The 11445-nt window shown below is 43.1% G+C and overlaps 1 protein-coding gene across 1 annotated transcript in view; it reads right to left on the bottom strand.

Annotated features, from left to right (window-relative positions):
- Positions 1-267: 267 nt before the first annotated feature.
- Positions 268-11445, bottom strand: part of OVOL2 (ovo like zinc finger 2) — a 35283-nt gene continuing 24105 nt past the window's right edge. Inside the window, exons 3-4 of the mRNA XM_069768955.1 lie at positions 9166-9352; positions 268-962 (exon numbers count right to left, since the gene is read on the bottom strand). Coding sequence (XP_069625056.1) covers positions 652-962; positions 9166-9352 — 498 coding nt within the window. The 3' untranslated portion in view covers positions 268-651. The remainder of the gene's footprint in view (positions 963-9165; positions 9353-11445) is intronic.

Genomic DNA, 11445 nt, shown 5'->3' with positions numbered 1-11445 from the left:
AATTGCATCCACTGATATATTTCTACTGTTCAGTAGTTAACTACTACATTTTGAATGTAAAGTGTAAGTGTGATCACACAACAGAACTGATTAGTAAAGAAGAACAGTCTCATTTTTATAGATTAATGATTTTCAATTGAAACATACCATATTAAGAGTTTTGCTAAAAAATTGTGGGAGTCACAACCTGTACACCATTACACCACTTGTGCAATAGTGCATACTAAAAAAAAAAAAAAAAAAAAAAAAAAAAAAAAAAAGACAAAACAATGTAAACCTTACATTTATTAAAAGGCACCAGCACCCATTATATAAAGTACAGTATTTAAAAAAATTTAGTATTCAAAGTGGAATGTATTTTTTTTTTACAATTGTTGGCATGGAGACACGTTATAGAGCTTTACATCTATTATATCATAATATGTACACACTGTTCTTGTCTCAACACCAAACGCAGGGCATTAAATAATAGAGATAAAAAATGCAGCTTTTTATTTAAGCTACAAGTCAGTAGTCTTCCTCTATGACAATTGTATCTTGTATTAAAATGTAGGTATCCCTCTACCTTAGTAAAAATAATAAAATTAGCAGTAAAAATATATAAAAGTTCATATAACTTGTAAACATCTGAACAAAAAGTTCACGTGCGTCTCACTCCACCTCTTCTTCTGGTTTAGGACTTCCATGGAGAACAGATGCGATTTTGTTTTGTAGAAGAGCGTTCAGTTTTTTTGTGGTCTTCTTAAGGAAGGCGCTGCCAGGGTGCAGATTGTATACGTGCAAATATAAATCCTCCTGGGACGGCCCGGTGTACCCGCATTCCTCGCAGACAAACAGCTTGTCCCTCCTCTGCTTGTAGGCATAACCTTGCTGCACCCCGTGGATTTTCTTCAGATGAGATTCCAGTGAGCAGCGCTGAGTAAATGCTTTGTTGCAGACGTCACATTTATATGGGCGGATTCCTGAAAGTACGATAAATTTAAAATTAATGCTTAATAATTACATACATACTCATGCTGCATGTGTGCACCATGAAAAAAAAATATTCTAAAAAAAATACATATTTTATTAGTATCACATTTACCTTTGTTTTATCATCATTTTATTTTAGAAAACAGCACAAATTTAAAAAAAAAAAAAAAAAAAAAATCAGTTCATCTGGGTAGAGTGTAATGAACCTCGCCTATGTCTCATGTCGGCCACTTATAACTAGTACAGGTGTAGCCCATATTCTGGTAGAGCCAACATAGTAACGGCTGACTTGTCGAACCTGATTCGTTCGGAGACATAATCAATTGTGTCCGTTAATCTAGTACTATGGATCATCAGATCATTATTTGTTTGAATGTATCTACCATAATTTCCAACCCAAATCATGACCAGAAGTCACACTTGTAGCTCTCAAGTGTGGAATGAACTTCAAATAAAGCGACACTCCAGCATTTTTACATAGTAACATAGTAACATAGTTAGTAAGGCCGAAAAAAGACATTTGTCCATCCAGTTCAGCCTATATTCCATCATAATAAATCCCCAGATCTACGTCCTTCTACAGAACCTAATAATTGTATGATACAATATTGTTCTGCTCCAGGAAGACATCCAGGCCTCTCTTGAACCCCTCGACTGAGTTCGCCATCACCACCTCCTCAGGCAAGCAATTCCAGATTCTCACTGCCCTAACAGTAAAGAATCCTCTTCTATGTTGGTGGAAAAACCTTCTCTCCTCCAGACGCAAAGAATGCCCCCTTGTGCCCGTCACCTTCCTTGGTATAAACAGATCCTCAGCGAGATATTTGTATTGTCCCCTTATATACTTATACATGGTTATTAGATCGCCCCTCAGTCGTCTTTTTTCTAGACTAAATAATCCTAATTTTGCTAATCTATCTGGGTATTGTAGTTCTCCCATCCCCTTTATTAATTTTGTTGCCCTCCTTTGTACTCTCTCTAGTTCCATTATATCCTTCCTGAGCACCGGTTCCCAAAACTGGACACAGTACTCCATGTGCGGTCTAACTAGGGATTTGTACAGAGGCAGTATAATGCTCTCATCATGTGTATCCAGACCTCTTTTAATGCACCCCATGATCCTGTTTGCCTTGGCAGCTGCTGCCTGGCACTGGCTGCTCCAGGTAAGTTTATCATTAACTAGGATCCCCAAGTTCTTCTCCCTGTCAGATTTACCCAGTGGTTTCCCATTCAGTGTGTAATGGTGATATTGATTCCTTCTTCCCATGTGTATAACCTTACATTTATCATTGTTAAACCTCATCTGCCACCTTTCACCCCAAGTTTCCAACTTATCCAGATCCATCTGTAGCAGAATACTATCTTCTCTTGTATTAACTGCTTTACATAGTTTTGTATCATCTGCAAATATCGATATTTTACTGTGTAAACCTTCTACCAGATCATTAATGAATATGTTGAAGAGAACAGGTCCCAATACTGACCCCTGCGGTACCCCACTGGTCACAGCGACCCAGTTAGAGACTATACATTTATTACCACCCTTTGCTTTCTATCACTAAGCCAGTTACTAACCCATTTACACACATTTTCCCCCAGACCAAGCATTTTTATTTAATTTTATTGCAGTACTGGAGTGGTGCAACTTACCAAGTCCCCTACACTTAAGGTACCTTTACACTGAACGATATCGCTAGCAATCCGTGACGTTGCAGCGTCCTCGCTAGCGATATCGTTGAGTTTGACACGCAGCAGCGATCAGGATCCTGCTGTGACATCGTTGGTCGGAGCAGAAAGTCCAGAACTTTATTTCGTCGCTGGATCTCCCGCAGACATCGCTGAATCGGCGTGTGTGACGCCGATTCAGCGATGTCTTCACTGGTAACCAGGGTAAACATCGGGTTACTAAGCGCAGGGCCGCGCTTAGTAACCCGATGTTTACCCTGGTTACCAGCGTAAACGTAAAAAAAAAAAAAACCACTACCTACTTACATTCAGGTGTCTGTCCCCCGGCGCTGTGCTTCTCTGCACTGTGAGCGCACTGTGAGACGTCACCGCTGTGCTTTCCGGCTGGTGCTCACAGTCAGTGCAGAGAAGCACAGCGCTGGGGGACAGACACCGGAATGTAAGTATGTAGTGTATGTTTTTTTTTTATGTTTACGCTGGTAACCAGGGTAAACAACAGGTTACTAAGCACGACCCTGCGCTTAGAACCCGATGTTTACCCTGGTTACCAGGGGACTTCACATAGTTGGTCGCTGGAGAGCTGTCTGTGTGACGGCTCTCCAGCGACCACACAGCGACGCTGCAGCGATCGGGATCGTTGTCTAGATCGCTGCAGCGTCGCTAAATGTCACGGTACCTTTAGTAATACACTTGCCAGTCTTTTAGTGGAGCTGCTCCAGTCCGTCTTCTGCAGGTTGTGACCTGCCAGATCATTCCACTGTTTGCTGGGTGATCCAAAAGTCACTACTCATTGTACAGTGCCTACAAGTAGTATTCAACCCCCTGCAGATTTAGCAGGCTTACACATTTGGAATTAACTTGGAATTGTGACATTTGGACTGTAGATCAGCCTGGAAGTGTGAAATGCACTGCAGCAAAAAAGAATGTTATTTCTTTGTTTATTTTTTTTTTTAAATTGTGAAAAGTCTTTTCAGAGGGTCATTTATTATTCAACCCCTCAACCCACCAGAATTCTGTTTGGTTCCCCTAAAGTATTAAGAAGTAGTTCAGGCACAAAGAACAATGAGCTTCACATGTTTGGATTAATTATCTCTTTTTCCAGCCTTTTCTGACTATTTAAGACCCTCCCCAAACTTGTGAACAGCACTCATACATGGTCAACATGGGAAAGACAAAGGAGCATTCCAAGGCCATCAGAGACAAGATCGTGGAGGGTCACAAGGCTGGCAAGGGGTACAAACCCCTTTCCAAGGAGTTGGGCCTACCTGTCTCCACTGTTGGGAGCATCATCCGGAAGTGGAAGGCTTATGGAACTACTGTTAGCCTTCCACGGCCTGGACAGCCTTTGAAAGTTTCCTCCCGTGCCGAGGCCTGGCTTGTCCGAAGAGTCAAGGCTAACCCAAGGACAACAAGGAAGGAGCTCCGGGAAGATCTCATGGCAGTGGGGACATTGGTTTCAGTCAATACCATAAGTAACGTACTCCACCTCAATGGTCTCCGTTCCAGACGAGCCTGTAAGGTTCCTTCACTTTCAAAGCGTCATGTCAAGGCTCGTCTACAGTTTGCTCATGATCACTTGGAGGACTCTGAGACTGACTGGTTCAAGGTTCTCTGGTCTGATGAGACCAAGATCGAGATCTTTGGTGCCAACCACACACGTGACGTTTGGAGACTGGATGGCACTGCATACGACCCCAAGAATACCATCCCTACAGTCAAGCATGGTGGTGGCAGCATCATGCTGTAGGGCTGTTTCTCAGCCAAGGGGCCTGGCCATCTGGTCCGCATCCATGGGAAGATGGATAGCACTGCCTACCTGGAGATTTTGGCCAAGAACCTCCTCTCCTCCATCAAGGATCTTAAGATGGGTCGTCATTTCATCTTCCAACAAGACAACGACCCAAAGCACACAGCCAAGAAAACCAAGGCCTGGTTCAAGAAGCAAAAAATCAAGGTGTTGCAGTGGCCTAGTCAGTCTCCTGACCTTAACCCAATTGAAAACTTGTGGAAGGAGCTCAAGATTAAAGTCCACATGAGACACCCAAAGAACCTAGATAACTTGGAGAAGATCTGCATGGAGGAGTGGGCCAAGATAACTCCAGAGACCTGTGCCGGCCTGATCAGGTCTTATAAAAGACGATTATTAGCTGTAATTGCAAACAAAGGTTATTCCACAAAATATTAAACCTAGGGGTTGAATAATAATTGACCCACACTTTTATGTTTAAAATTTATAAAAATTTAACTGAGCAACAAAACTTTTTGGTTTGTAAGATTTATGCATCTGTTAATAAATCCTGCTCTTGTTTGAAGGCTCTAACTTATTTGCATCTTATTAAACCTGCTAAATCTGGGGGGGTTGAATACTACTTGTAGGCACTGTATGTCTGAGAGTCAGAACGAAGCCTGATCGAGGCGGTCATAGATTTATGTTGAGAGCTTGTGACCTTTACCTCTGACTTCCGTTCCCTTAGTCAAAACTTGCGGTCACAAGATGGTGGCGTGGCACCGGGAGCAGCTGATGACAGCGGCTGGTAAATACAATACAAAACTAAGGCAGGGAACTTGGATTACTTGCACCACTCCAGCTCTGAAATAAATAAACACTGGAGTGGTGCTATAATGATTGATCTCATACAGGTACAGTGAAGTGTTTGTACTTTGTATCAGGGATTATACAGTAGCATCTGAACCATGAAACAAGCTAGGTAGTTTACTCACACACAGACTATTATGCAAATAGATGTAAAATATTCACAGTATAATAGATAATTGATTAAAGACTGCACTGGGATTTGGGAGGGAATGTTACCAGCAGAGTTGATATGAAAATTGTGATCATGGTTTTTAGATACAATTATTTATACATTTATCTGTTTGCCTGTGCACGGAGTTAAAAGGTTGCAGTGGGTCTACTAAGCCCATGGCTGCCGCCTTAGTCCTCTAAGTGAAACGATAAAGTTTTAAAAATAGTTTTAAACACGTCCTCTTTCTCAATTTAAAAATAAAAGATGAATCAGTGTAAAAAGTTTGCGGTGTCTGTAAAAGTCTGATATAACAAAATATAAAACAAAGTTTAAACTATACATTAAATGCTGAAAAAAAAATGCAGTTAAAACATTGTATGTACCCCAATCCACACTATAAAATAAAAACTACAGCTCATGATGCAAAAAAAAAAAACAAGTCCTAACACAGGGCAATCAATGGAATAATACAAAAAAAAAGAAAAAGAAAGTTAAGGAAGGATCTTAAAAAAAAAAAAAATGGAAACACCAACAAGTTTATTTTTTTTTATAACACGGGAAAATAAGTACAGAATTTTTTGGACTATAAGACACACCTAGGTTTTAGAGGAGGAAATTAGAAAAAGAAAAATTGAAGCAAAAAAAAAAAAAAAAAATGTGTTCAATTCTGTATTTTATATCCCCCATCCTGGTATGCATAGCCCCCTCATCCCCATCCTGGTATGCATGGCCCCCTCATCCCCATCCTGGTATGCATGGCCCCCTCATCCTGGTATGCACGGCCCCCTCATCCTGGTATGCACGGCCCCCTCATCCCCATCCTGGTATGCATGGCCCCCTCATCCCCAACCTGGTTATGCATGGCCCCCTCATCCCCAACCTGGTTATGCATGGCCCCCTCATCCCCAACCTGGTTATGCATGGCCCCCTTATCGCTAGCCTGGCAGGTATGGCCCCCTCATCCCTATCCTGGTATGCAGGGCCACCATTTCAGTCCTGATATGCATGGCCCAATCCTGGTATGCATGGCCCCATCAGAAAAAAAAAAAGGAAAAACCCGAACCATTACACTTACCTTCCTGCGCTCCCTCATAGCGTCTAGTTCCGATGCCAGCAGCTGCTTTATGCGTGTAAGAAGCGCAATGCAGGGACGTCATGCACTGCTTACAAGCCGTGGACAGCTGCCGGAATACTCCCTGCTCTGCACGCCGGGACTATGCGCGTGTAGAGCAGTCAATATTCATTGCTATTTAGTAGATCGCATAGTGTCAACCGCCGGCTTCCGGCAGCTGCCGAGCCTCAACGTGTGCTGCTACTAAAGGGAATGCATATTCACTACATTCTACACTCATGGGAGTGCAGAGCAGTGAATATTCATTCCTTTTAGTAGCGGCACACGCGAAAGCCGGCAACTGCAGGAAGTCAGCTGCTGCAGCTGACACTGTGCTCGCTATTAAAGAGCAATGAATACTCAATGCCCTTCACGCACATAGTCCCGGCGTGAAGAGCTATGAGTATTCCGGCAGCTGTCTTTGGCTTGTAAGCAGCGCATGACGTCCCTACAATGTGCTGCTTACAAGCATAAAGCAGCTGCTGGCATTGAAACAAGACGTAGCGAGGGAACGCAGAAAGGTAAGTAACTTTTTTTTTTCTTATAGTTTTTCTGATGGAGCCATGCATACCAGGATGCTATTAGAGAGAAATGAATATTCACTGCCCTCCACGCCTATGGGCGTGGAATGCAATGAATATTAATTTCTCTTTAGCAGTGGGCACAGGAGTTAGCCGCAGCAGCTGATTCCTGTGACTCCGCTGCTCTGCCGCTCCACCACCTCAGCCAGAGCAGGTACATCAAACTCTAAGATGCATACATTTTTGGAGGGGAAAAAAAATTGTGTCTTATAATCCGAAAAATATGTTATTTGATACACTGCCGATTGTGCAAGTTATCCCACCTACAAAGACTGGAGAGGTTTGTAATTTTTATTATAAGTACACTTCAACTGTGAGAATCTAAAAATAAAAACCAGAAAATCACATTGTATGATTTTTAAATAATTAAATTGCATTTTATTGCATGAAATAAGTATTTGATCACCAACCAGCAAGAATTCTGGCTCTCACAGACCAGTTAGTTTTCCTTAAGAAACCCTCCTACTGTGCACTCATTACCTGTATTAATTGCACCTGTTTGAACTTACTACTTGTATAAAAGACACCTGTCCACACAATCACACGCCATCCACTCCACCATGGTGAAGACCAAAGATATGTATATGGACACCAGGGACAAAATTGTAGACCTGCACAAGGCTGGGATGGGCTACAGGACAACAGGCAAGCAGCTTGTTGAGAACGCAACAACTGTTGGCACAATTATTAGGAAATGGAAGAAACAAGATGACTGTCAATCTTCCACTGTCTGGGGCTCCATGTGTAGTAAGAATGATTCTTAGAAAAGTCAGGAATCAGCCCAGAACTACACGGCAGGACCTGGTCAATAACCTGAAGAGAGCTGGGGCCACAGTCTCAAACATTACCATTAGTAACACACTATGCAGTCATGGATTAAAATCCTGCAGGGCACACAAGGTCCCTTGCTCACGAAAGCACATATCCAGGCCCGTATGAAGTTCGCCAATGACCATCTGGATGATATAGAGGAGGCATAAGAGAAGGTCATGTGGCCAGATGAGACCAAAATAGAACTTTTTGGTATCAACTCCATCACTGTGTCTGGAGGAAGAGCATGAGTACAACCCCAGGAACACAGTCCCTACCATGAATCATGGCGGGGGAAATATCATACTTTGATTTGCTTTTCTGCAAAGGGGACAAGACGACTGCACCATATTGAAGGGAGGATGGATGAATGGGGTTCTGTATTGAGAGATTTTGGCCAACAACCTCCTTCCCTCAGTAAGAGCATTGAAGATGGGTCGTGGCTGGGTCATCCAGCATGACAATGACCGGAAACACACAGCCAAGGCAACTAAGGAGCATTTCAAGGTCCTGGAGTGGCCTAGCCAGTCTCCAGACCTGAACCTCAATGTTGCCCAGGGACATCCCAAAACCTGAAAGATCTTGAGAAGCTATGTATGGAGGAGTGGGCCATAATCTCTGCTGCAGTGTGTGCAAACTTAGTCAAGAACTAGAGGAAACTTCTGACCTCTCTAATTGAAATCAAATGTTTCTGTACCAAATATTAAGTTCTGTTTTTCTATTGTATCAAATACGGTACTTATTTCATGCAATAAAATAATGTAAAAATCACACAACGTGATTTTCTGGATTTGTTTTTAGATTCTGTCACTCACAGTTGAAGTGTACCTACGATAAAAATTACAGACCTCTCCATTCTTTGTAGGTAGGAGAACTTCCAAATTGCCAGTGTATCAAATATTTATATACCCCACTGGAATACTTATAAAAATTGTGGAACTACATTTCATGTCTAACATTTTACCCCATTTGGAACTTTTTTTTATTTATTTTTTATTAAAGACATTAATTAGTAAACTGGATGGGGTCACTTGTCCTGCAAAATAAAACAAAAAAAAAAAAAACAACTCAATCATCGCTATGTTGGAGAGAAAAAAACAAAACAAAAAACGGCTATTGAATGAATAGAAGGAAGATAGAGATAGATATACCAGATCTTGAAAATGTTGACTAGATCACATTGTGATGGCATGATCCTGTTCAGCAGATGACCTGCAGATGGCAGCAGTGGCCCTTAGAGCGAGTGCAGTGTGCATACCTGTGTGAGTCCTCACGTGTCTTTTCAGATCAAACGTATCGTTGAATCCTTTGCCACAGAAGGTGCAGAGGTGTCTTTTAACCTGGTTATGGCATTTGAGATGACGATTGAGCATGCGCTGCAAACGGAAGCCTTTACCACACATGTCACAGCTATAAATCTCCTCGCTCAGTGATCCAGTGGTGACCTAAGAAAATGCACAATGCGCCTCAGTTAGAACAAACACACCGGTAAACAAGCAATCAAGATAGACGCTGTTGTAAGAACGGTTGCAGACGTAAAGAAAAAAAAAAAAAAAACTGGTGTGACCTGTCCTACACATTTTCCTCTCCCATGAGATTAAATACAGACTTTGATAAAATATGAAGTGTTGGCAGCAACAGACAGACGCAGGCTCGGACTGGCCCACCGGAGGATTCTCCGGTGGGCCCAGGCACTGACACCTGCTGGCATACTGGCCAGCAGCTGCCTAGGGCCCCCACTGCTCCAGGGGCCCCTTGCCAGTGGCTATAGGGCCCCTGAGTCAAGGGGGCCAGTAGCAGCAGCGGGAGACAGGATCCTGCCCCCGCTGCTAAAGCCAAATGAATATTCACGCTTCCCCACGCCCCTATGGGCGTGGAAGAGGCGTGAATACCATTTCTCTTTAATAGCGGGCAGCGTTAGCCGCAGGGTGCAGCTAACACTGCCTGCATGGATATCAAAAACATTTAACCTACTGATGTCTCAAAATCATTTTCACTTTTATTGGTATCTATTTTTATTTTTGAAATTTACCGGTAGCTGCTGCATTTCCCACCCTAGGCTTATACTGTACTAGAGTCAATAAGTTTTCCCAGTTTTTTGTGGCAAAATTAGGGGTCTCGGCTTATACTCGGGTATATACGGTAATTCTCATGTTTTTATTTGTTAGGAACAGTAAAGGGGATGTCCAGGTTTGTAATGAGTCTGCAGTCATTCTTTGTGATTGCAGACTTCGACTTCTCACAGTGCGCACTGCACGCTGTCAGGATTCTCTCGTGCTGGCGATTTACATACATGCAGTCACATGCTGATTAGACATGTGTGGCCTCACTCAAAGAAAATGAACTAAGTGAGGCCGGGCACGTCTAGTCGGAATGTGGTCAGAAGTATACAAATCACATGCTTGTGCTGACATGACCGTCCACCGGCAAGGGAGAATCCTAAAAGTGTGCAGTGCATTAGTTGTGAGAAATCAGAAGCTGCGATGTCAGGATTCAGCTCTGCAGGTTCCAGTAGTCGTCACATGGACACTTCACCCATGTGTGACTTTCATACTTATGGTCCTGTGACATCGAGCTTCTCTTCTGCTTTTCTCAGTTTTTCACTCAACATTGAGAGCATTAGGGAGAGGAGCTCGTGGGCACATGACTAAGTGTGAAAATCACATATGTCCTTGGCGGGGGGGAGGGGGGAGTCGCCAAAATGAATTCTTGCCCCGGGTGCCAGAAACCCTAGATGCACCGCTGCCGGTATGCTACTGCGAGCGGCGATTACCGGGTGCGGTGGAGGGAGGTCTGTGCACAGGCAGTGAGGCAGGGACTGAGGGTGTGCACTGAGAGAGAATGGAGACCCGGAGACTGCCCGTCCCTGTCTACGCCATAGCCTGGAGCCCTCATTATCGTAGGAATATGTCAGATAATAGTTTTTCTAAAGCTTTATAGTGTCGTTTTAGGTCAGAGAGGGATGGTTAGAGATGAGCTAGCAAGGTGCAGGGACAAGTAGTGATGGCAACTTGCGGACATGTGCGGCACTTGCGGTTTTGCACTTGCAGTGAGACAAAAAAAAAAAAGTTGTTTTTTTTCATTGCTGCAAGTACCGCATTTGCGGGATCGCGACAAAACCGCAAGTGCCACACATGTCCGGAAATCCCATAGGGAATGAATGAGCCCGAACGCAAAAAGTGATAAAAACACAAGTAACCTTATTTAGCCAATATGTACAGAAATGCTGTCACATCAGAAACTCACCAAATACTGATCATGGGAACGGAGCCTAAAAAAGGAGTGGTCTCAGGGAAATCTCTTTTAATGAACGCTAGAGTCTCTAACCTCCGCCAATCATCTGGTATTGTAGGACGAGCCAGTGCTGGTCAGACATTAGCATTACATGGTGGAGGGACGTGAGGCTTCTATACACAGGGTTGTCTTCAAGAGAAAACTGGTGGTGTACTCACACAGGATGCTAATGGGGTCACAACTTTATGATACAGTGGTTCTCCGCCATACCATCACTGCTAAAGTAGACACTATAGTATATAAG

The sequence above is a fragment of the Ranitomeya imitator genome, chromosome 5 (genome assembly GCF_032444005.1).
Source record: "Ranitomeya imitator isolate aRanImi1 chromosome 5, aRanImi1.pri, whole genome shotgun sequence".
In the NCBI taxonomy this organism is placed as follows: Eukaryota; Metazoa; Chordata; class Amphibia; order Anura; family Dendrobatidae; genus Ranitomeya; species Ranitomeya imitator.
This window is presented reverse-complemented; position numbering and strand designations above follow the sequence as displayed.